Here is a 26,275-nt window from a genome sequence, read left to right as displayed (position 1 = left end):
CTTAGATCTCCAAATGTGCTCCGACAGACCCAGAAAGGCTGGGGACCCCTGGCCTTGGTGATTAACCTTCTTGTGTGCACCCAGACACGGATGGTGCTGTCCTCCATAGTTTCTTGCTGACGACAGATTGGGCTGAGCTCTCTGAAGATGCCTTTGTGTGCCCACCCTTAAAAGGTGTGCCATGCAGGACACCATGTTTTCTGCTGCTCCATAGGGAAGAACTCAAACTGCTGGTTTTGCTGGAGCTGGCGAAGGCACTAACCCAAGGGCTGCCGTGTTGAGTGCCAGCTTGAGGGCAAGGACAAGATGGTGCCCCCTTCTCCGTGTTCAGAAGAAGCAGGCTGATCTGGGAGCTGACTCTTACTTTGGAACTGGCCACAAGACAGCAGCATCCTCTGGCACAGCTAAGCAAGCCGGCTAGTTCATGGGGTGCAGGGCCAGCTGCGTGGCAAGCCCTGCTCTGACGTCCAACAGAGGGGCACAGCCAAGGCATGTTGTTTCCACCCAGCCCTTGCCCAATGGTTGGGCCGGCCCTGCTCCCGGGAAGTTTCCTGGGGAGCTGCCCGCCCTGCCAGGGCTGGCATGGATGGAGCTGCCTGGTCCTGGAGGTGGTGGCCCCCTGAGGGCTCAGAGCGGCGACCATCTTGCTTTATTGCTGCGTTGCTAGACCAGGGCGATGGCAGGGCACGGGCTGAAGAAGTTTTGTGAGCCTGAATTTAATTGTTTTTTGGTGCGTGTGTGATGTTTGGATCTTATGGTGCCTCAAGAAAATTGGAGTTTGTTTGCTTGTTATGCCACAGCAATCCCGTCCCTGTGGAGGCGACGGAGCTTTTGGCGGGAAGCAGTCCACGGCTGGTCGCGACAGCCGAGCCGAGGGAGCCGGGCCGGACGCTGAGTGGAACTGGGCCGCCTTGAAAGCTGCCCGGCGGGAAGGAGTGGCCGAGGCCTCACTCCGCCTCTTTTACGCTATGAACCTCTCTCCCAAACGGAGGGGGAAAGGCCTTTGCCAGTGCTTAAGATGGCGGCCGCGAAGACTAGCTGCTGGAGGTGATGGCGGCATTACAACTGCCCCCACCCAATATGGCGGCGCCGGCTTCATACGTGCCCCTCTGGCCGCGCGGGCTCCGCCCCGGCCGCCTCAGCCGCAGCCATAGCCGCCTCAGCAGCACCTCCGGCTCCTCCATGGAGCGCCGCCGTCACCACCGCCGCCGGTGAAGCCGAGCAGGACTGGCGGCCAGCCGGGTGGCCAGGCAGGCCCGGGCGGCGGCGGGGATGAGGCGGTAGGCACGAGGGGAGCGGGCGTCATGTCGGGCCGGGTGAGCGGCGCGGCGGCGGCGGCCCCGGTGCTCCCCGCTCCCCCTTCCCCGGTGGCGACGGCCAAGGAGAAGCGCTCCTTCAGCAAGCGGCTGCTCTTCCGCGGCCGGGTGGGCGGCGGCGGCAGCACGGGGGTCTCGGGGACCGGCGGCAGCGGCTCCTCTTCCTCGTCGGCGCGCTCGCTGGGCGGCTTTATGAGCCGCGTGCTGAAGACGCTCTCCACGCTCTCGCACCTCAGCACCGAGCACGGGCCGGCAGCAGCAGCAGCAGCCTCCGCCGCCGCACGCCACGGGCACCCCAGCGCCGCCGCCGCCCTTTCCGGCAGCAGCCTGGGCCGCTGCTTCCAGCCCAGCCCGGAGCCCGAGCCGCCGCCCGCCCCGCCGCCGCCGCAGGAGCTCCTCCCGCCGCCGCCGCCGCCGCCGGGCTCGTCGTCGTCGTCGCTGCTGCTGCTGCCGGCGGCGGTGCCCGGCGTGGCGGGGCTGCGCAACCACGGCAACACGTGCTTCATGAACGCCATCCTGCAGTGCCTGAGCAACACCGAGCTCTTCGCCGAGTACCTCGCCCTCGAGCAGTACCGAGCCGCCGCCGCCGCCACCGCGGAGGGAGAAGGAGAAGCCGCGGACGGAGGAGGCAGGGGCGGCGGCGAGGAGGGCAAGCAGCGGGACGTCACAGCCCCAGCCCGCCCGCCGGAGCCCGCCCCGGACAACTGCAAGGGCGAGGTGACCGAGCAGCTGGCGCACCTGGTGCGCGCCCTCTGGACCCTCGAGTACACGCCGCAGCACAGCCGCGAGTTCAAGGTGAGCGGGGGGGGGGTGAGCTCGGCTCCGGAGCTTGGCTCCGCTCGCCCTTCTCCTCCTCCTCCTCCTCCTCCTCCGTAGGCTTGGCCTACGCCTCTGTCGCCTCTGGGCAGAAACCCGCAAGGGAAGAGCTGTAGCAGCGGCCCGCCGTTGGGCGCAGCGGGCGCCTTAGGACGCTGGCAGCACCGCCAGATGGTCAGCAAGGGCTTGGAGCCCCCCTGTGGCCTGGGGGCCCTGCTCCTTACTTGGCAAAGGGGCCATCGTCATCATCACCCCCTTTGCTTGGACTGTAAGCTCTCTCGGGCAGAGGGAGGCATTGTTTGCCTTTATGGTGGCTCCCTCCTAGGCATTGATGCTGCTGTACTAATAATCTTTCAGTGGGCGAAGGAGGTGATGAATTCCAACTTCACAGGTAGAATCATAGAATCATAGAGTTGGAAGGGGACTTGTAGGCCATCGAGTCCAACCCCCTGCTCACAGCAGGAAATCCACAGCTAGAGCATCTCCCGCAGATAGCTGTCCAGCCTCTGCTTGAAGACATCCAGCGAAGGGGATCCCACCACCTCCCTAGGCAGTCAGTTTCATTGCCGAGCTGCCCTTACTGTCAAGAAGTTCCTTCTAATGTCCAATCTGAATCTACGCTCCTGCAACTTAACGCCATTAGACCTAGTCCTACCCTCTGGGGCAGCAGAGAACAAATCTGTATAGGTATAAGTATAGGTGTTGAGATCTGGCAGTAGAAAATTGATACCTTTGCTTGATTTCTAGCTCAAGCGAATCCCCACGTGCACCTTAAGATTCCTGTATTAATCAGTGCTTAGCAGAGATGTGAAGTTTTTTAACCTGCAGGCTGGCTAAGGAAATGTCTCTGAGCAGATGCAGATTGCCCTTCGTAAGAACGCCATAATTTCCTTTGTGTTCTAGGGGGGAGCCCTGAAGAGTCTTGGCTCGTATTAAGACTGGCAGGGGTGCCTGCTGGGAAGGTCCTTCTGGTGTTATCTGCTGATCTAGCGGGAGATGAGAGGGGCTGTTCTTTTTACACCAGCTTTGCATAGGCCCTATAGCACTAAAATGAGGTACTTACTGGATCAGTTTCCACTGGCACAGGAAGGTAAAACGTTTGAAGTTGCACAGAACTTTTTGGCAGGCAGAATGGAGGGCGAGGGGGTCATCCATACAGTTGTGGACATTGAGTTGGACGACTCCCCCCCCTCAGTGCAGGAATGGCCCTCATTTCCATCAGATGGCCGTCCAGCCCCTCCAAGGGAAGGAGAGTCCTCCACCTCCAGGGGCTATCTCTGTCCTGCTCTGGAGCAATTCTTCCTGTGGGGAAGTTTTCTCTCATCTTCAGCCAAAATCTGCTGCCAGCCATTTCCACTCACAAGTTCCAGCCCTGGAGTGACAGAGACCAGGCCTGCTTTGTTGTTCGGCTGTTTTAAGACCAGCATCGTTCTTAGTTGTAGGCTCTTGTTTCTGGTAGTTCATAAACGTGAATCCTGGTTCCACCTCAACACAGGAACACAGGAAGCGGTCTTGTACTGAGTCAGGCCATTGTGTTATCTAGCTGAGTACTGTCTGCACTGACTGGCAGCCGTTCTTCAGGGCCTGGGACATTCCCAACCCTACCTGGAGATGCCACTGAGGATTAACCCTGGCACCTTCTGCATGGAAAGCAGGTGCTCTGCTTTTGAAAATTGGCCCTTCCCCAATTAATATTGCAGCCCCTGCAAGGTGTTCTTGTGTAGAGAGATGTGACTGGTGAGTTAGTTTATGCCTATGATACAAAAAGCCTTGTGTGAAAACACAGCAGCACGCAGACACACTGCATTATTCAGCAGGTATACAACTGGCTTGTGAATAACACCTAAGCAAGGATGTTCCACAGTCCAGTCTGATCCCCATGGAACCAACTCAGCCTATCTTTTTTTAACATTTGGGTGATGGAGAGACTCTGTGAGCCCATGTGGTTCTGTTGTCAGTAGGGATTTTGAGGCATGGCTAGTGGCTGCCTTGTGAGTGCAAACTCTAAGTAATAAGTTTAGCATCAATGGACTTATTACCTATCTAGTTAGATTTGCCACTTGCATCCAGGGCTGTGGAGTCGGAGTCGTGGACTTGGAGTCGGAAGCAATTTTGGGTGGAGTTGGAGTCGATAGAAATGTACCGACTCCGGCTTCAAAATAAAAACTTATAATATTATAACAATATATGGTAAATATATTGTAATGAGGGCTGTGGAGTCGGAGTTGGAAGCAATTTTGGGTGGAGTCAGAGTTGGAGTCGGACAGTAGAAGAATAGAGGATTTGAAGTCAAAGATTTGGCGTACCGACTCCACAGCCCTGCTTGCATCTTGGAAAGATGACCAGCAGCGCAATCCTAGGCATGTCTACTCAGAAGAAAGTCCTGTTGGATTCAATGGGGCTTACTCTCAGATAAGTAGGGTTAGGATTGCAGCCTTAATTAGCAAAGTTCTCAGTTGGACAGTGGCTGGGGTTGGCCAACAGAATAGGTGTGTGTGTGTTTCTCTTCTGGTTTGTATCCTGCCTGGTCCAAGATGAGGCTTTGTGGCAGTATAGCAAGGGCTGCTCAGAATGGATCTCTTTTCCAGGATACTGCTTATGATTTGGTGCTAGGGACAATGGGGAGATTGTTTCTTGCTTGTTTTTAATGCTTGGGTCAGGAGAGCGTGGAACATTTCTCAGCAGAATGCTTTCCCTTTGAATCTCATGCCAGTAGAAAGCAAGGGGGTTCCAGGTTTCAGGAGGCGACCCGCAGTTCACAAGCCACTGTTGTACTTGCAGGAAAGAGGGAGAGCAGTTGCTTGTCCCTAACAGGGTCCAAATGGCATAAACTGGTTTCTTCTCAGTGGATCAAATGCAGCAATACTGGTTTAAATGCAACAAGGCTGATTACAGTTGTCAGTGGTGACTGTGAAAGAGGTAGCTCTCTTTGTGGATATTTGTCATTGTTTCTTTCCAGAGTGAATTGATCCAGCAACTGTTATCACCAGAGGGAAAACCCGACTTAAATTATTATTTTAACTCAGGTTTCAAAGACAACTTCAGTCAACCTGCGCTTTGGATTTTTCCTAAATGTCTGTTGTTGCCACCATTTAGACTTGCTGAAGTAGAGTCTTTGTACCTCCTTTTATTGGTCCAGATGCTTCTGGAGACTGAGTGTCAGTGAGGAGAGCAACTGTGAAATCAATACAAGTGGAGGAAGCTGATTTTGTTCATTACCAGCAATACCTTTACTAGGACCAGCCAAAATACCATAAAGTAGCAATCTTGCTATTAAAGAATTAATCTTAGTTTCTCTGAGCACGTGCAAGGACAATTTTCAAGACCCTGTATTGGAAGCTCAAGATAGGTTTGGATATGGGATATTTTCCCCACAGTATGTGCCTTAGGATTGCAATCAGCAAAGGAACATATTGTGTGCGTCCTAGTACAGAGAATGTAAGATGTGGCCTGTTCTGCCTCCCGTACTAGGCAGTAGTTGAAAAAATGAGCTGCTGGGATTATTTAACTTCCCTGCCAGGATACTCCAATTGTTTCCCATGGGCAGCGTGGGCACATGTAGGGTTCTCCACATAAATGTGTCCCTGGTGTTTGCACAGATAAGAGATTGAATGTCTGAACCAGCCCTGAGTACTTTCTAGAAGGAAAGGGCTTATAAATACTTGAGTGGATCAGTTTTATTTCCTCATGAGCGTGGAAGTAATTATTCCTTTTGTGAGGCAGGTAGAACTATTCCTAATTTGAGAACTGAGCAAATCACACAGTCCAGCTAGTTGGAAGGTATCAAAACAGTAGTATGAAATCACACAGGTGTGCTTTTTGGGTTACTGTGGCAAGACGCCAGTTAGTCTTGCTCTTAGAACTTGTGTTTTGTTCTGTTTCTGTCTTGCACACTTCTCCAGTGGCTTTATGCTGTGAAGCGGTCTATACATTTGTTTGTTAGTAGTAGTACTAGTAGTAGTCTTTTCCTGGAGCTGGGAATGAGGTCCCCATGTCAGTGGTAACTTGCCATCCATGGCCCTCATTATCAAGCTCATAATAAATACAAGGAGAGACTCAGAACAAAATGTCTTGGAGTACCCTTGGCCACTGAAAGGGTTGCTGCTGTTCAGAGTCCAGGCCACCATGGGAGACGAGTCTTGTAGCGTTATTTGAGGCTGCTGTCCCCACACCTGAGTACTCTATAGTTAAAACTGGGGAGGTTTCTTGAGGAGTGGAAAAGAAGGTGGCTGCTCACTTTCCTTCTCCCCTTCTGAGCCTCCCTGTGTATGTGAGTAGGGGAGGCGTTGAACCTCATGCCACACATCCCCCCCCTTAATCCAGGGCACTATAATTGTAGCTTTTAGCTGCTCTTATTGTTCATTTTGGTTTATAGTTTGACTGTTTTAATTTAATTTGTATTTGTACCTTGCTCTGGGATCTGTTGTGATAATGGGCTGGTTATAGTTTTGCTTAAATGCATGCAGTATTTCGGGGCTCAAGCAAGGCAATCCCCCCATCATCTTTCTTTCCCTCTCCCCCTTTCAGCTGACACCTCCAGCATTTCGTGGCTCAGTTGCCTTCAGCATCCCATGCTCTAAGAACAAGACTAACCTGTATCTTGCTACAATAACCAGAAAGCTTATGGAGCTCAGGTCCCTGTTGTTTTGAATTTTTTTACAAAAACTTTCCCCCTTTAAAACCAATATACATCTGTTTCTCCTAAGTATGCAGAAACCACTGCCATTTTCTTTTGCTTTGATAGGTAAGGGAGCACCCATGGTTGGTAGTATGTGATCCATTATTGCAGTCTGATTTAAACAAAAGCAACCAATTCACTCTCCAACCTTTTCCTCCCTGGAAGGTTAGAATGGCACCAAATTTGAGCTGGTGGTTTGAGCAGGAATGCTGACTGTTGTTAAGTGGTCTGAGGAAAAGTTAATTGCTGCTTGTCAGATCTTAAAGGCTAACAGATTTACTGTAGCATATAACTTAACATAAACTAGTGAAGCGGACCTTGGTCTTTTAAGGTGCCGCAAGACTTTGTGATGTTTGCTGGAGCAGGACTGATGTGATGCTACCCTAGAAATAGTTGTTCAGAGGCCGAGGACTCATTCTTCACAGACTGCTTTGCTTGCTTAGAATCATTCTGCAGACAAGGAGCAATTAACTTGAAAAGGGAAGTAAATGGCAATTTTTACCATAAAGGATGAATGAAAACTAAACAGAAGAGAGAGGGGGAAAGAGGAAGGCTGCCTTACTGAGAGTAGCAACAGCTGTTGATGGCATGTGGTCAGTTTCTCCCCCAGACAGACAAAAGTTGACACTCAAGCTGCCAGGGGGAATAAAAATAAATAATTTCAAAAGAAGTTATAGGATTTTTGTGTTAAATCAAACTTCAGTTTTTTAAAAAAGAAAGTTTTTCTTATTTCCTAATTTAAAATCAAATGTGTACTTATTGCAAACAGAACTTGTGAGCCTTTTATGAACTTTTCAAGAAGTCTGCTTTTCTTTGTAAAGAACTGTGCAGAAAACATCCTTGTTGGTCATCATATAGCAAGGAAATAATCAGAAATGCTTTTGGGCCTGTAGGTACACTTGCAAATCAAAGAAACTGTTGTGGGCACCTCACACACCACTTTTGCTGTCAGTGGTGACAGAACTTGCACTGAGTTCCATTGTGTTTACTGAAGCTATATCACAGGAACAGTTGTTTCACCTGATGCAAAATGCATAAGGAAAAGACGGATATGCATTAAGAAGAGTTTCACAGTGCCAAGAACTTGCTTGAAACTCTTTATGAGTATGTGTGGCTATGGCATATTGGCTGATAGTATCCTGGTATGTGCTGCGGCCAGTGGATGCTGTGTCACTGCTTCCTCCTCCTCTTGTTTAGGAGGCTGTTGGCTTGAAATTGGGGGGGGGGATTTCGCCATCTCTGTTCCAAGCAGTTGGCGATGAGGTGCTTCCTCTCCCATGAGAAAGTGGCCGTAGCCATTCCGGAGGGCAATTGGAACACAGGGAGGCGCTGGGCTGCAGAGCACCTTCTTCCCATGCTTCCTTGCTTGCCTGCCCCCTCCTGACACTTTTGGAAAAGGGAGAAAATGCCCTGCAGCCAAGGGCCTCATTTAGGGCAGTAGTTCTCTTCCTGCACAGGAAGAAGAGATGGGGGCAACTCCAACATGGCCAGCCAGCAGCTATAGCATGTGACAGCATTAGATTTGTATGCATGTTTCACAGCCACAGATAAACTGGAAAAGGGAATTGGAAGCATGTTTTCAGTACTGAGCCTCTTTTTAACATGAGCCTATATGAGCCCTACATGTGGTTTTGTTCTTGCTCTGTTGCTGAGAGGCACTCAGAAGTGATGTGGGAGCAGGTGTGCTGTTCTCCTTGCAAAGGAATCGATCCCCCTTTTGAACTCTTCAGGAGAAGACTGCCAAGGACAGCCCCTTTCTCTTTTTTCCAGGGTGCTTCTACCAGATATGGAAATGTGGATTTGTTTATTCTATTAGGAGAGTAGCATCTGTGTGTAGTCTGTGGCAACTGTGCAACTCAGCCTTTTCAGTACTACAAGACTCTATCCAATTTATTATGTCATTGACTAGAACGTGTATGCCATGATAAATTAGTTAGCCCTTCAGGTGCTATATAAGAATCACTGGTTGGGCTGGTTTCTTTCCCTGTGTGGCAGGAGCAGGCAAGGAACGAAGCTTCTGCGCTTCAGCAGCGGGCTCTAGCAACTGCTTGTTCACAGTAAACCATAGCTTGTTTTAAATATAGTTCAATGCGAAGTACAAGCTAGGCCATTCTGTAGTAAGCAGACTCTGGGATATGGCTCATGGTTTAATTGAATATTTAATTGTTTTGTGATGAATGAACTCGAGTGAACAATACAGATCTGAATACGCCATCCTTGCATGTGCTTACAGAAGCTGTTATGGCTGTTTCCCCCTTTTTCTCTTGTTAACTCTAGTTCTGCTCCCCTGGCCTTGTTGCACTTGGCAGAGCCAGGAGCGTGTGTTGCTGCTTCTTGGCTTTTCTGTAGCCAGGTGGCTTTGCAAAGTTGTCAGGAGTAAAATAGGCTTACCTCTTGTCTGCGAGTAGGTCTGTTGAATGAATAAGAAGGCTATTTCCTGTATTTATTGCCATTGGCAAAGGCTGTTTCAAAATGCTGCTTTTTGCAAGATGAGATGGCTTTAACCTCGCTGCCTTTGTCAGCTGTGTCAGTCAGCTGCATTCTGCCTACCTAAACATTTTCTGGGCATTGTTCAGTTGGAGACTGAGCTCCTGCCCTGGATTTGTCAACAGCAGCGTGCAGTTAAGTATGAGCCTCCTTGTGCTCTGGAATGAGGGAGATTCCTGTATTTCAGTGTCAAATATGTTGGTACCCTCCTGGAGTGAAGATATTAAGGAAACAATAGTAATACCCTGTCCTAATCCATAGGCTGCAGGTGGCCTACATTTCCAAAGTCCTTCATGCAGATTTCCCTCCTTCCACTTCCACTGGAAATTCTGTTGTTCTGTCTGTGACGTTGCTTTGAGATATTTTATGGGAAACAATTTGGAACAGAGGGAGCTGCCTTATGCTGAGTCAGACCATTGGTCCATCAAGCTCAGTACTGTCTACACTGACTGGCAGCAGCTCTGCAGGGTTTCAGGCAGGGGACATTCCCATCCCTATCTGGAGATGCCAGGGATTGAACCTTAGACCTTCTGCATGCAAAGCAGGTGCTCTGCTACTGAGCCACAGCCCATCCCTAATAAATAAATGGAATCTAATAAACAGCCTTTAATCCTTGTTGGGACAGGTTTTTAGGCTGTTTGAAGTTGGGCCCCTGTCTGGGTGTTCTTGTTCTGTTCCTGTCCCCGGAACAACTTACAGTGCTAAAATGGTTGATTTGCTGCAGATAGCCATAGACATAAAGACCTGTTGATTGGAACAAAGGGATATTGGAGACCCTAAAAGCCAAGGTAAGTGCCAGCCGAACTGCTTGACAGAAGCAGGGCTCACGGACGTGGCCTACAGAGTGCATGTCCTCTGCCTCTCTCCTGATTTGAGCTGAAGGAGTATCATAAATAAAGTCTAGGTCTCCAACTTTGATCTCGTATGCTTGAAGAGGTAGTGAGTGTTGATTCTGATTGGGTTATAATTCATTCCACAGGCACTCCTGATTGTTTTAATAGGGTTAACTGTATACATTGTTTGTCCAGGAGTGTTACTATGCGCCATTGCTTGTAAATCCTGTGATTAATGGGATTGTATTGGTTCCTGACAGATTAGTAAAATACTGTTTAAATGTTTAAGTAAACATACTTAGGTCTTGTTAATGCAGAGACTGAGAACTGCAGGTGAAGGAAGTAATTTATCTTCTTAAAAGGACCCTTTTTTCCTTTTTAACAGCAACATTCCCTAATAGTAGCCTTTCTTGAATGGTCTGTAAACTGTGTACGGGGCAAGAGTTCCTGGATGAATAGTGGAAAAACTGCAGCTCCAGCCTGGGACTTTGGGGTTTCCCAGAAAACTCCTGCAAGTCTTCCACAGTAGTAGTAGGAGGTGAAGTTTTTCCTGCTACAGGAGGAGGTGGCAAGGACAGCAGCAGAGGGGTGTGGTTTGTCAGCCCAAGATACCTTGCTGCTGGAGGCGGATGACATTTCCCCTCCCTGCCACCACCTGCCTCCATTTCATGTGCAGAAGCTAACCAGACCAGCCTTTGAGTCTTAATTCGGCACTGGCTGCCTGTACCACACCTGGAGTGGCAAACGCCTTGCCGCCACTCCCTGCCTCCTGGCATCTACTGGCTGAGGTGGCCACCGTATCCTCTGCCTAACGGTAGGGCTGGCCCTGTGGTTTGTAGCAGAATGATATTAGATGGACAGTGCAGTCCTGCAGTTCACGTATGCCAGTGGACGTAGGTCTTGGGATCCTACAGAGTTTAACAATTTGAGGGTCTCCTTGGTCATCAAAAGTTGTGGTCACTTCCCCTTCTTCCCCTTGCTGCTTTGGAGACCTTGGCCAAGCAGGAGTCAAGGAAGCTTACTCTGCTTTCCTAGGGAAAAAGGGAGGCACAGAGCTTGACTGTTTGGCCGTTGCTTGGTCCAAGGAGCTTGGGCATCTGGCTAAGTGGCAGCCAAGGAGGGTCCATCTGAGGCGGGCAGAGGCAGGGTGGTGGTTTTTCCTGGTTTGACCTGGCATTGTCAAGGCATTCTGATCACCTCAGCAACACAGTAGCCTTCCTCCTAACCTTAGAGCTGGAGAGGGAGGGGAATCACCACGCAACTGCCAGGACTATTGCTGCCCACCTCTGCAACTCCACAGCTGAGAAGGGTTGGCTTGTGGTGACAGTAGCAGCAGCTCATGTGCCAGATGAAAGTGTAGGGGCTTGGGATCCTGCCTTAAGCTCCCTGGAAGATATGCAAGTCCTTGGGACTTTATGCCAGCCTAGCTTGGAAATGGGCAGGATTTGAGAGTTTGCATGGGAGGAGCCATGTTTAATTGGGATCCGAAGCGTCCTCAGACCCTGCCAATGAGTAAGTTTGAGGCTGGCAAAAGAGGTAGTATAAGGTGAAGCATTTCCACTGTCGACAATGAAGAGACAGAAAACACTGCCCCCGCTCCCCCCAACCGCCAAACCTCCTTGCTGCTCCGCTTGCACAGCCACAGTGGAGCGTAGGATTTTGACTAACCCAGCCATCAATCATGGCGCATCAAGAGCGTGGCATAAACCCTTTCCAAGTAAGCCTTCTCAGATGATGGGGCATGAGGCATAGGGCTGTGTCAGTCTTGCCTTACCTCTGGTCATTTGAACCCGGAGCACACAAGGGGGAACGTTGATGAAAAGGCATTTGGCGTGAGAAGGGAACTCTTTGCACAAACAGCCTCCTCACAAGTATAAGAGGAGCATATTGCTAAGCCCTGGTGGCTTTCTTAGAACCCTTACGGCAAAGGGTGGCAAAGTCTCCAGCCCTCCATCTGGGACACCCTTCTGTGGAGGGTGTTTCTCGTGGCTGTAGGAAGGAACAGGAAGTGGCAGCTCTTGAAGCTGTTCTGGCCTCCCTTGCTTGAACTGTTGGCGTTTTCTGCTTCCCTTTGTGACTTGGTACAGGCCCCTGAAGAGGGCGAGATAGCATTGTGCCAGGACTAAACTGGTTGCTGGGGTAGAAGGAGTATTGGATTGCTCTGCCGGACAGTGCAGAAGGTGACTGCTGCTCTGGCTTAAACTAAACCTAGGTTGCTTGGTGGTTTTGAAAATCCCTCTGCACCCGCCTTCTTCAATCTCCTCTGCTGACCTACATTTGGGCTCGTTATTCTGCCTGCTTGAGTGAGCCTGTGGCTATACTATCATGTCTGATTTTGTGCTTGTAAAAGCCATCTGTCTGTCCTTCCGCAGAGATCCCTCGGGGAGGAGTCGTTTTCACCCAGGGAATGATGGTGCTTTGGTCCCTTCCAGCTGTTGGAAGGCGGTTTCTTTTTCATAATCTGTTTTTTATCATATTGGCTTTTCTTGTTCTGCAGTTGTAAGCCTCCTGGGGTGATGAGCTGGACTAAAACTCAGGGTGGATTCTTGCCAGGGATGCCATAAACTCGATCGATATGGTGACAAAATCTTCCAATTCCATTTTGTGTGTGTACTTAAGTAATGCAGGTCACTGTGTCCATGTTCTGGGGAGGAGACTTCATGTGGCTAGGGATACTTTGGCTATTTAAAGAAAATAGTCAACAGTGTTTCGACAACACATAGAAAATGGGAAATTTGATACTTGCATATTCCAGTACACCCTGATTACTAGAAAAGGCTGAAAATTGTTTACCTGGAAACTTGGGGAACAAATTCTCTCTCAGAAACAGCAGGCAGCAGCCTAGCAGAGAGCAAGCCAAGGCAGATGGTGCAGAATGTTGGGCTATCAGAGTCCCGTTGTCTTTTCAGACACTTGGAGCAGCCTCAGAGCTCATTCTTGCCAATAGTAGAGAAGGCTCGAGTGTGTCACTTTGCTCTGCAATCATCTTCCATGGAAACAATAAAATTCTCAACTCATATCAAATGAGCCTTCATCCTGGCATGTTAGAGAAGACTTTGGATTCCAGGAGTGGCCTCTCCCCTGCCACTTAGAGCATTCATTACCCCTTTGGCCCTATCCAGTCAATCTGCCTTTCTGCAGTGTTATCAGCCATGAAGGGCAAGGGTCTGGTGGGCGTCTGGTAAGGGTCTGGTATGCATCCTCTGGGCATGTTGTCCGCATTCTCAGGCTGCAATAACTGAAAATCCTTCTACAAAGGAAGGCCAGATATTCTGGACACACCGATCAACTAAACTATGGAACTTGTAACATACAACTCTGGCAGTTGTGAGCAATTTTAGTCTCCAGAGGGCCGTGCAGATGTGTCACAGTGTGTTTGAGAGCTCTTGTACGTCTCAGCTGTGGGCCACTTGAGAGACCTCCTTTTGATGACTTCCCGAGAGTTCAGTGATGGCAGCGAAGGATCCTTGCTTCGTTGCCATCGCTGCCACATACCAGGCATGATCATGTATGTGCTCTTTACCTGTCTCTAATCACATTTGCCCCTGTGTTTTATATCTCCTGTGTTCTAGCCATCTGCCTCCCTGCTTCATTGCCTGATCTCTTGTATCCCTTTGAGGGAGTCACTTTAATTTAATTCTGACTTTATAGTTTTAGGTCATTTTTAGTGACTCTTGCGTACACTGCTAAGAGACGACTGTAATTAAGCAGTATATAAATTGTTGAAATAAATAATAAAATAAAATGCAACTCAAGATCATGTCCACCTGTGACATCGCCAGGAGCTAGTGATGCCGCTCTGTGGTCTTGCCATTTTGTGTTTTAATCTTAAAAATATTTTTTAATCTTGGAAACAGGTTGAGTGTTCCTCAGCTGTACCACCCAAATGTTGGGAGTGCTTATGTAGTTCTTAAAAGGGGTGGGGGTGAATCCCAGCAAGGCTTCTCCCTCTTTAGCAGTAGCGTGTATGTGTGTATATATATATTCATTCATTCTCCCTTAAATTAAATGATACTATTTCCTTCCTTTTTGCAGCCCTACAGCATCCACTTGCCTTGATTTTCTAATTGATCAGCGAGGCTTAATATGTGGGAATAGGGGAGTGGCCTCTGCACTGATCCTTTGTGTCCAGGCTGGTTGTGGTGCTCTGGCTGATGGACGTTGGGTCTGTGGAGACCTGGGGTCAGGTCCGTGTACAGCTGCAAAGCTCACCTGGTGATCTCTGGCGAGTCGCTGTCTCTTAGGCTAGTTCTAGCCTCAGAGGAGGAGTTGTAAGATAAAGTTGGTGGGAGGGGAAAGATCCACGTACACTAAGCTGAGTTTCTTGGGGGGAGTGGCATATAAAACTGAAATACTTAGGCTGGTGCTAAAGGGTTGCATCTGTTTCCTTGTAATAGCTTATGGAACTGTGGAGAGTACTTCCTTCATTTACATCAGAGGTGGAGAACTTTTTTCAGTCCAGGGGCCACATTCCTTTATGGACAATTTTCTGGGGGCCACATGCAACTGATGAGAGGGGCCAGAGGCAGAAGTGGATAGAGCAACCATTGCGAACTTTACCTTTGTACAGTAGGCTACTTTCTACATGTGCTCCTTCCCCTTCATCCAGCTAAGCAAGAAGCACTATTGGAGTTCAGGGACACATCCTAGCCTTGTAAAAACACTCAAGAAGGCTGCACAGTAGGGCCAGTGAGGGGTGTGACTCAAGAGGGTGTCTGGCCTAGGGAGAGTCCCAAGGGCCAGACTGAGAGGACTGCAGGGCTGCATTTGGCCCCTGGGCCTGCAGTTCCCTGTCTGATTTATGCACTGTCCAATCCCACTCTACAGGTAGGCTGCCTGTCTGGGAAAACGTCTCCATTAAACGCTGTTGAGGAAGCGCTGATTGTCTGTGACTATTGCCAAGCAAGCAGTTAAATGAGAGATGCCCAGCTATGGGAAGTCACCTGTTGGGGATGCTCCAGCTCTGGATTTCCTACATTGAGTCATGGTTGGACTGCGTGACCTTCAAGGTCCCTCACACTCTTGATTCTTCCCATATGCACCACCAGACCCGGATGGTGATCTTCCTTCTTGCAGTCTCTCTTCCTCATATATCCAAGATTTAACACATCCTGATTCTGTCCAGGTTGCATTTCAAACAGGCTGCAGTTTACTGTGTGGGAAGCAGACGCTGCTCTTGCTCACAGCCAGATGTTTACTGGGTTTCCTTTTTAGTTGATTTTGTTGCAGCAATATGTCACCAGTAGGCTAGCGCTAACTCTTCAGAAGTGATTTGGAGTCCCCTTATGGGCTATTGGTCAATAGGAAATCCTTCCCCCTCCAAGAGATTTTAAGTGTGTGGTGGCATGTTGGACATGCAAGCGCTCTCTCGCTGTCTCTCATCTCCCTCCCAAAACGTACAGTGTCCTCATTGCCACCATGATGCAGGTGGAAGAGCTGCCTGTGGGAAGAGGAGTTTGGTGCTGGGCTCCAGCTTTCAAGTTCAGCCACATTCCTCATAGCAATGCTACAGCCATTTCATTAGGAACAAGTGTGGCTTGTTGACTTTGTCCAGTAGGACCTTTGGAGGCTGTGCTGCTTAAACCAGTGTGCTCCTTTTCCTTCCTTCCCACGGAGTTGCAGCCTGGGTTCTGTGTGTTGTGTCCTTCATTGTTCTTGCCTCTGAAAATGGGTTGCTGCTGGGATCAAGTTGCAGCTGTTTCCTGAGGGCAGGCAGCTGCCTTTGGCTCTGGGCTTGCCTGGGATATGTTTATGTTTTCAGTATGGTGGATAGGACAGCACAGCTCCAGAATCCCAATACAAGTGTTGGATCACAAGCGTGGTGGTGGTGGTGGTATTGTTATTACACTGGCTGATACAACTGCTGGTGTAGCAAGCGTTGTTGTGAGGGTGTTGCCGCATGCTGGCATCTCCAAAAGCAAATGGAACAGCACGAGGATTGCCAAAGAGCAGGCAGCAAATCGATGTGTTTCAGCAACTGTGGCTGGACGTTGCTGTGCCAGACTGGCCTGAAAGCTTCTGCTGATGAGAGTGGTGATCTGTGAGGGGCTCTGAGCAACAGCTGGTGCATCCTATCCTGGCTGCATGGTAATTTGGCGGCCAAGGCAGAGCTGTTTGTCTCCTTGTTGCACACAGTTGATTGTTGGCTAAGATCTGGTCACTGACTTGTTTATGGGGCTGAAAAGCAAAAAAACAACATCAACGGAACAACCCTTTTCAGAACACACACACTTTGCCTACAACTTTCCTCAGAATAGCCAATTCAGAGTCTAAATTTAGCTTTGAGCAGCAGTCCTCTGCCTTTTCATGTTTTACGCCTGCAGAGGGCTTTGCATTATGTAGTGCCTAGTTTTGGAGGCATTTGTTCAAGAGGTAACAGCAAGTTCTTTCCCCCTGTGGAGCTGACTGTCAAACTTGGAGGTGAGATGGCCCAGCTAGCTCCTGCATCTGCCCCAGCATCCGGCTACATTATCTCTCCCTGGTAACTCCTGGTAACCGCCGGCTTGACTGCTTCAGCTTGAGCAGGCACCTAGCTCTGGACACCTGCAATGTCAGCAATATCCTCCCATTAGGTGCTGTGTTGTGATAGGGGCTGAGCAAAGCAGAGAAAATGCTTGTCTGGATGTTTGATGGCCCCTTCTGAATATCTGCTTCCTTTGTCAGTAGCAAGGTTCTCAGGTTCATGGCAACAAGGGAGAGGGCCTTCTCAGTGGTGGCCCCCAAATTATGGAATGATCTCCCTGACGAGGTGTGCCTGGTGCCAACATCTTTTCGGCGCCAGGTCAAGACTTTCCTCTTCTCCCAGGCATTTTAGCATGTGTTTGAAATTGTTTTTATATTGTTTTAAATTTTAAAATTGTGTTTGAAATTGTTTTTAAAATAAGTGTTTTAAATTGTATATTTGTTTTAATGTTTTTGATTGCTGTAAACCGCCCAGAGAGCTTCGGCTATGGGGCGGTATACAAGTGTAATAAATAAATAAATATGGTGACAGGAAAAGGCTTAGGAAATATGACTTCGTCAGTTGTATCTGACTTTGCTTACAAGGCAGACGCAACTGACCCCTTCAAAGTGTTATGTTTTAAGGTTGCTGTGGAAAGGTTTGATCCTTTATTCTTTGGATGACTCCCGATAGTTAGCATTTTGCAGGAGGAATTCAAGCACATAATTGGGAAATTTAGGTTTGTGCAATTAAGGTGGATTAAAGCATTCTGTTGCCCTAGGACAGCAAATCTTTTTTTTTAAATAGGCTTTTGTGGTTTGAAAAGGGGGGGAACACATTGAAGAGCACAGAATGAATGATTGTGGAATGAATGACTAACGTGAAGAGGTGTAAACACCCCACAAGCAGGATGAATACTCACCGATGTATAACTGCTCTGTAAACCATAAGAACATAAGCAGAGCCTGCTGGCTCAGGCCAAAGGGGGCCCATCTACTCCAGCATCCTGTCCTCACAGTGGCCAGCCAGATGCCCCAAAGGGAAGCCCACAAGCAGGACCTGAGTGCAAGAGCACTCCCCCTCCTGCAGCTTCCATCAACTGGTGTTTGGGAGCATGCTGCCTCCGACTAATTGGAATGAATGATCAGTGAAGGTTGGACATAATCTAACCTTTTGTGTAAGCTTTCTGCAAGCAAATCAGATGAATTGCCAATAAATAGGTTGTCTGGAGGTGCCTTTCTCTCTTCCTCTGTGGTCTCATTTAGGAGGCTCCTAAGCTTCTGCCACTCCGTTCCTTCCACCCTGTGCCAGCCTCCGTCCATCATTGCCCGGGATCCAGGTGGGGACTGTTCCCATGCTTTTGTAGGGCATGCAGCCTGTAGTAAAATTACAGGCGTTTCCATTCTGTTCTGCAACTCTTGCATTCATGTGCAGGCATGCATGCCTCCCCTTCTCTTTAGCTGTTTTGGGGAACCTGGAAGGGATGTTGACAATCATGGCTTGGGGTCCTTGGCAGTGGCCCAGGGGCTCTGCCTGGAGGCTAGTGGAGATCTGGTGAAAATCTTTTCATTAAAGGGGATATTATCTGTTTTGGGGCCAAGCCCCAATGATGGTGTGTGCATGTGGGGGGGGGGGAGAGAGGCAGTTTTTATTACAGATGTTCTACTTCCCTGACCAGATTGTTGTGTCTGGTTTGCAAAGGCTGCGGTATAAGAAGATTAATTTTAATAATGTGGTACAAAAGCATCTTTGACTTGTGTTGGGGGATGGAAATATGAGGTGGGGGCAGTTAGTCTTGTTTTAAAGGATTATACGTCCCACTGCACATAGAGTTCAATCCAGCAGAAGGAATTATCCGGAGCTGGATGCTCCAGGACTGCCATACTTGTCCTTTGTCTCCCGTCTTGTCTTCCAGCAGCGGCAGATTGGATGAAGTATGTACATACTCTCATGAACAGGATTGCGTCTTGCTAGTTAAGCATGCACTCCAGAGCAGCCAGCAAAGTGGGTTTGTGCTGCCTGAGTGCCTCAGACTCTGTTCTCTGTGTGGTGGGCTAGAGGTTGGGCAAGTTTAGCTGAGAGAGACTGAATGAAACTGAGTGTCCATTTGCTTGAAGTGGCCTTCCTCATGCTGCCTTCATACTAAGAGCTTGAAAGAGCCATCTCTGTGCTGCTGTGTGATAAATCCTTCTGACCTCCCAGAACTTGGCCAGGGCAGGTGAAAGGTCAGGCATCTCCTGTCTTTTGTTTTACTTTTTAAATTCTTTTTAAACATAAGACTGTCTCTTGACAAAGCTTGAACGTGATTAACAATGATCAAGTAACATGATAAATTGGTCCTAAATCATAAAATGGAATTAAGCAAGTCTTAAAAATGTAAACTGAGCTAGCTGCTAGCCAGCCAGCGCAATTCATCCCTCCCTCCACACATTGATAGGTATGGAAGAGAAGTCTGTGGAGAGGAGCGGCTGATGCAAAATGTGTGTGAGCATGTCTTCCAGCTTTAATTGGAAGATGTGCATGCTGCGTCAATTGCATACACTTGTCTCCAAGGGCAGCTCCAGAGAGAGTGCATTACAGTAGTTAAGCTTGGAAGTTACAGGAGTATGAATGAGCTTGGTAAGGCTGATAACAAAAGGTGTTTTTGGAAATAACTTGTCAAGAAGCAGACCTGAGACCAGAAGAACCTTAGGTTTTGAAACTGAGCTGAAATCGAAACCCCATCAGTTACCAGTATATATGTGTGTGTATATATTACATCTACTGTCTAGCAAGGCCTCCCCTTTTCCCACTTCCTTTTTCTCTGCGCATTCATCCTTTCAGCTGGAAAGGACAAAGTTTGAAGATGGCGACGAGAGAGGATGTTTGATTGGGAGCTCTGCACCTCCGCTCCTAATTTCTTCCCTTCCTACCGCCTGGTATTTATCACCTTACCTTACCTTACCATCGATGTCCTTGTTTATGCTGGCGTTGGTACGATCTTGGACTGTGGCTGGACTTTACATCTTTGCTTTTATATCTTTGCCTGGACCCAGTTTTGCTGTTTTGGCCTTCGGTTCGGGGCGGAGCCGCGGTTCTTGGGTTGCGCTGACCCATTGCGGAGTTCCATCTTTGGCATGCTACGGCTGGAGTGTGTCGGGGGTCATTATTGCCGCGGCGTTGCTGCCTTGGCTGCTGCGGTTCTCGAGGCATCGTTGCCCTTTGGGTGCTTTCCAAGTGCGTTTGGGCCGTTTGTTTTCAGGCCTGTTGTTTGGTCTTCGGCGTGGCTCTGGCCGTTTTGGATTTACAACTGCCGCTGCTTTGGCTCTTGGGCCAAGGAGACAGACTGGGAATCCTGTTGGTGTACCGCCCACCTTGCTGCCCAACAGCTTCCCTAGCTGAGCTGACAGAGATAGTCTCGGAGGTGTTGTTGAGGTCCCCCAAACTTGTAGTGTTGGGGGATATCAACATTCATGCCGAGACTGTCTTATCTGGGGCGGCTCAGGACTTCATGGCCTCCATGACAACCATGGGGCTGTCTCAATTTGTTACTGGCCCAACGCAAGTGTCGGGTCACACTCTTGATTTGATCTTCGCCACTGGTCATGGAGATGGTGATCTGGGGTGTTTTTCATCTACTCCATTGTCATGGACAGATCACCGCCTGCTGAGTTTTAGACTTATGACGACTCTTTCCCTCTGCAAGGGTGGGGGACCTATTAAGTTGGTCCGTGTGATGTTCCTATATTAATGTATATATGGTAAGTGTTGGTTGTTTAGAAGATACATGGTAAGTAGAGTGAAAGAGGAGGGGGAGTGAATGGGCAGTAGAATGCTAGATGATTGGCTGAGTGTTTAAAATGGCTGAACGTATAAAAGAAAGAGAGTGGAATCTGGGGGGAAAAGAGAAAGAGTGGGTTGTTTGGTGGGGTTGAGAGAGTGGTTTGCCAGGAGAGGGAAAGAGAAGGAGGGAGGTGGAGTTCGGATTAGTATTGAGTAAAACCATATGCTTATGTGCCTTAAGAAGAAATCTTGTTAATCTTGTTAGCTTTGTTATCTTTAATAAATACTTAATTTGGTTTACCAAAGGCCTGATCCTTGGCTGGGGTTTCACAGACCAGAAGGGAGGGTAAGGTAATGACCAAGGCTGAAGGGGAACTGTAACGAATGGTGGCAGCGGTGAAGAGAATAACAATACCAGTATTCAGAGTCTCTGGGAATACTAGTATTGGGACGTTACTGGTGGTTGCCTAGCAGGGGGATCTGTTGAGATCTGTGCTAGAGCGGATAGGTAAACCATAAGAGAGTGCGGTCCGGACTGGTGGAGTCCCTGGTGGTGCCTAGAGACAGGCAGTAACCACGAGCAGGTAGGAACCTGACAGGGAGAGCCAGGGAAGGACGCCTCACAGTCCGCTCTTGGAGGCTTATGGATCCTATTGGTTTTCAGAGGGCTCTGGGAGTTTTTCCAGCTGATAGTACTGGCGCTCCTGTCGAGGCCTTGGTCGAACTGTGGAACACGGAGATGGCCTGGGCTATCGACACGATTGCTCCCTCACACCCTCTTCGATGCAGAGCTCATACAGCTCCGTGGTATACCCCGGAGCTGAGAAGTGATGAAGCAAGAGAGAAGGAGGCTGGAGTGCAGATGGAGACGAACTCCAGATGGATGCAATTATGCTTTGGTAAGTGCCTCCACTAAGTCATATATAAAAGTGATAAGGGCGGCGAAGAAGTCCCACTTCGCTGCCTCTATCAGGACATCTCTCTGCCGCCCTGCAGAGCTTTTTAGGGTTGTACGAGGACTCTTACATTCTGGTCCTCGAGATACCATTGAAACATCTGAAGCTCGCTGTAACGACATCGCAGGGCACTTCCAAAATAAAATTGCATGCATCCGTAGGGACCTAGACTCTGATGTTATGACAGATGAATCCATTGAAGTGTCCAGAACACGGTCTTGTCTTTCATTATTGGATGAGTTTCAGTTGGTGCAGCTTGAGGAAGTGGACAAGGTGCTTGGATTGGTGCGGGCGACCACGTCTGCTCTAGATCCTTGTCCATCTTGGCTAGTGAAGGCTAGCAGGACTAGTACCACCGGCTGGGCCAAGGAAGTGATAAATGCCTCCTTGAGTGAGGGAGTAGTCCCTAGTAGTCTCAAGGAGGCAGTAGTGAGACCTCTTTTAAAGAAACCTTCCTTAGACCCAGATAACTTGAACAATTATAGACCGGTGGCGAATGTCCCCTTTTTGGGCAGGGTTCCGGAGCGGGTGGTTGCTGGTCAGCTCCAGGTGCTCTTGGATGAGACCGATTATCTGGATCCGTTTCAATCCGGTTTTAGGCCTGGTTTTGGCACTGAAACAGCCTTGGTCGCCCTGTATGATGACCTCTGTCGGGAGAGGGACAGAGGGAGTGTGACTCTGTTGATTCTCCTTGATCTCTCAGCGGCGTTTGATACCATCGACCATGGTATCCTTCTGGGGAGACTCGCGGAGTTGGGAATTGGAGGCACTGCCTGGCAGTGGTTCCGCTCCTACTTGGCGGATCGTCGCCAGAAGGTGGTACTTGGGGAACATTGCTCGACACCTTGGACTCTCCATTGTGGAGTCCCTCAGGGGTCGGTTTTGTCCCCCATGCTTTTTAACATCTACATGCAGCCTCTGGGTGCTGTCATCAGGAGTTTTGGAGTGCGTTGCCACCAGTACGCTGATGACACGCAGCTCTGTTTCTCCTTTTCATCTTGTACAGGTGAGTCTGTGGATGTGCTGAATCACTGCCTGACCGCGATAATGGACTGGATGAGAGCTAATAAACTGAGACTCAATCCAGACAAGACTGAGACACTGTTGGTGAATGCCTTCCCTGCCCAGATGGTGGATGTTTACCCTGTTCTAGATGGGGTTACACTCCCCTTGAAGGAACAGGTTCGTAGTTTTGGGGTTCTTTTCGATCCTTCCTTGTCTCTTGAGGCGCAAGTGGCCTCGGTGGCAAGGAATGCGTTCTACCACCTTCGGTTGGTTGCCCAGCTACGCCCCTATCTGGACAGGGATGACCTCGCCTCAGTTGTTCATGCTCTGGTAACTTCTAGGTTGGATTACTGTAATGCGCTCTACGTAGGGCTGCCCTTGAAGACAGTTCGGAAGCTTCAGCTAGTGCAAAACGCAGCAGCCAGACTGCTGACGAGGACCAGCCGGTCAGCGCATATAACACCTGTTCTGGCCCGTTTGCACTGGCTACCTGTTTGCTTCCGAGCCAGATTCAAGGTGCTGGTTTTGACCTATAAAGCCTTACACGGCGTGGGACCGCAGTATCTTGTGGAACGCCTCTCCCGCTATGAACCGACCCGGTCACTTCGCTCAGCGTCTAAGGCCCTCCTCCGGGTACCAACCCATCGGGAAGCCCGGACGACAGTTACTCGATCTAGGGCCTTTTCTGTAGTGGCCCCCGAACTGTGGAACAGCCTCCCCGAGGAAGTATGCCTGGTGCCGACGCTTCTATCTTTTCGGCGCCAGGTTAAGACCTGGCTATGCTCCCAGGCATTTTAAGCGTTTAATGTTATAACTTTAAATCTTTTATTTTTTGTTTGCTGCTTATGTTTACTGTTGGTAGGTTGATTTTATTGTGATATTCTGTATTTTAATCTTTTTGTACACCGCCCAGAGAGCTACACGCTATGGGCAGTTTAAAAATGAAACAAATAAATAAATAAATAAATAAAATGCATTGGGTACAGCTTCAATAGAGTGCGAAAGGTGCCGAGTTTTAATTTGGAAGCCTTCTGTGTGGCCCGACTGTGTGTGTGGTGGCCCACAAGCAGCTATATCTGCTAGCTGGCCTCTTGAGAAGAACAGGAGTTCATTGAACTGCAGATTTTACTGAGGAGTTGAAGCTGAGCAGCGCCACCTGGTGGCGTGGATGGTTTACATTTCACTCGTGTCTTGCTCTGTTTGGGAAGATAGGTAGAGTAGGTGCTTCTCTTCCTCCTTCCCTCTTGACTTTTAAGCTAAGGCTGTTGCAATTTGCACATGGGGAAATTCTGTGCCTGCTACCCCCCAGCAATGCAAGAGGGAAGCTGCTGTGCCTGTCCTGAGAGACCTGGTGTGCCATGGTGGGAGGCCATTGCTCTCTTCCCTGAGCCAGGCTAGTGGTCTGTCTCATTTATTCATATGTAACTTTAAATACCACTTAATGAAGATCTCTAATTGGTTTACATAAAAAAGAACAACATTAACATTCAGTGAAATTACCTAAAAACCAGATAAAACAGAACAAAACTATATCACCAAAAAACTGAGTAGAGTGCACAACAGAATTAAAATTAAAAGGCAGAGTCCAGAAAAGTTTTGAAGAGGCATTTGAAGGTCATTGCTGCCTCTGCCGTGTGAATTACCCAAGGGAGGGCATTCCAGAGGTGGGTGATACCTCTGAGAAGGCACCCAGTGACAATTTGCTGGCTATGGAACCACCAACAGGTTCTCGGAAGGTCTTAAAGATCTGCTTGGTCTGCAGCGTGGGTGATGGTCTGCTCAGGGCCCTGGTCCCAAGTTCTTTAGGGGTTTAAATGTCCCAGCAAAACTTTGAATTTGCCTTGGTGGCTGATGGCAGCCACAGCAGCTCCTTCAGCCCCGGTGAAACATGCCATCCTCATCATTTTATTTGTGTGTCTCCTTTCCACAAAAAATAGTGCTCGAAGCAGCTTACGATAAAGTGAGCAGCAATTACAAACACAATTTCATAATGACAAAAATAGTAAAACAGGAACATAACAGCAAATATCACAGCAAACACAAAATCCTTTTCAGTGCTATAAATATAACAACATCCCATCTGTTAGCAGGCAACATTGCACTTCATGGCAATATAGCAAAAATAAAAGGGAATCTGACAGTTTCAGCTTTGCTCCCAGGACCCGCCCACCCCACTCCCCTGATGTTACTCCATGTGGCAGGCTGGGTGTCCTAAACACCCTAGCAGCTGCATTTTGTGCTAGCTGCAGCTTCCAAACCAGGCACAAGGGTAGCCCCACATACAGCAAGCACATTGTAAATGTACTAATCCGTGGGTGGACCACAGTGGCAAGACTGTCTCTGACCAGGAACGGTCATAGTTGGTGCACCAGCCCAAGTTGGCAATGGGTGCTGTGAGTTACAGAGATCACTTTAGCCTCATGTGACAGCAGTGGATCTGAGAGCACCCCCAGACGACACCCCTGCTCCTCTAGAGGGCATGCAACCTCATCCAGGGCAGGTACGTGACTCAGTTGCCAGATTGGATCTGCCCATTCGAAGGGTCTCCATCTTGTCAGGACTGAGTTGCAGTTTATTAGTCTTCATCCAGCCCGTGATTGCATCTCGACACCAGTTGAGGACTGTGATGTTCCTATATATTAGTGTATATATGGTAAGTGCTGGTTGTTTAGAGTATACATGGTAAGTAGTGAAAGAGGAGGGGGAGTGAATGGGCAATAGAATGCTTGATGATTGGCTGAATGTTTAAAATGGCTGACAGTATAAATGAAAGGATGACAGGTAAATCTGGGTGAATGTGAGGTGGTGAATTGTGGAATAGGGGGGAGAAGAGAAAGAGTGGATTGCTTGGTGGGGTTTAGAGAGTTGTTTACCAGGAGGGAGGTGGAGTTCGGATTAGTATTGAGTAAAACCATATGCTTATGTGCCTTAAGAAGAAATCTTGTTAATCTTGTTAGCTTTGTTATCTTTAATAAATACTTAATTTGGTTTACCAAAGTCCTGATCCTTGGCTGGAGTTTCACAGACCAGAAGGGAGGGTAAGGTAATGACCAAGGCTGAAGGGGAACTGTAACAAATGGTGGCAGCGGTGAAGAGAATAACAATACCAGTATTCAGAGTCTCTGGGAATACTAGTATTGGGACGTTACTGGTGGTTGCCTAGCAGGGAGATCTGTTGAGATCTGTGCTAGAGCGGGGAGAGAAATCATAAGAGAGAGCGGTCCGGACTGGTGGAGTCCCTGGTGGTGCCTAGAGACAGGCAGTAACCACGAGCAGGTAGGAACCTGACAGGGAGAGCCAGGGAAGGACGCATCACAAGGACATTCGTGGCCTCTTTTGATTCAGGTGGAGCTGGGTGTCATCAACATACTGCTGTCTTTCAAGTGTGTTGATATTGGGTGCTTTTGCTGGAGGGGGTTATATTTATTGTGAGACAACTATCTTAAAGCATCCTTATTTCTGCAGGCCTTTGGAATGTAGCGGAAATTATTTTGCCTGTGTAATTTTTTGCTGGCTGTTGTATTATATTTTAATGTACATTTGTGATTTTAATGCTGTTTTAAGTGTTTTCCTCTGATGGGCTCTCATGAGAAGAAGTGCTGGCACACCTGCTGAACCGCTGTGCTATTTCTCCACAGAGCATCGTTTCCAAGAATGCCATGCAGTATCGAGGGAGCTCCCAGCACGACGCTCAGGAGTTCCTCCTCTGGCTCCTGGACAGAGTCCACGAGGACCTCAACAACATAGTGAAGAATAATGGCAGACCTCTGAAGGTGAGGCTCGTCTCCTGTGCAAACCGGCAGTGGCGGCTCAGGCATTCCTTGGCTGACACTTGCCACTTTGCATGTGTGTGGCTACTGCTACAGAGGAGTAGGGTTTAGAAGTAGTTTTGGGCCCAGAAACACACAAATGAGTCCCATCCTGCCACCTAGATGGCATTGCATACCCCAGGGTTGTGCCAGGTACGCTTGTGGGTGGAG

General features: G+C 48.9%; 1 protein-coding gene across 3 annotated transcripts in view; it reads left to right on the top strand.

Moving 5' to 3' along the window:
- Positions 1-1,013: 1,013 nt before the first annotated feature.
- The window catches only part of USP31 (ubiquitin specific peptidase 31), a 43,704-nt gene continuing 18,442 nt past the window's right edge, over positions 1,014-26,275 (top strand). Inside the window, exons 1-2 of one of the 3 annotated variants that reach the window (XM_061599448.1) lie at positions 1,014-2,111; positions 25,934-26,068. In XM_061599448.1, the coding sequence (XP_061455432.1) occupies positions 1,305-2,111; positions 25,934-26,068 (942 nt within the window). In that variant the 5' untranslated portion in view covers positions 1,014-1,304. The remainder of the gene's footprint in view (positions 2,112-25,933; positions 26,069-26,275) is intronic. The other 2 variants (XM_061599447.1, XM_061599446.1) reach the window with 2 other exon arrangements.

The sequence above is a fragment of the Rhineura floridana genome, chromosome 17 (assembly GCF_030035675.1).
Source record: "Rhineura floridana isolate rRhiFlo1 chromosome 17, rRhiFlo1.hap2, whole genome shotgun sequence".
Lineage (NCBI taxonomy): Eukaryota > Metazoa > Chordata > Lepidosauria > Squamata > Rhineuridae > Rhineura > Rhineura floridana.
Note: the sequence above shows the minus strand (reverse complement) of the source record. Positions and strands in the feature narration are given on the sequence as shown.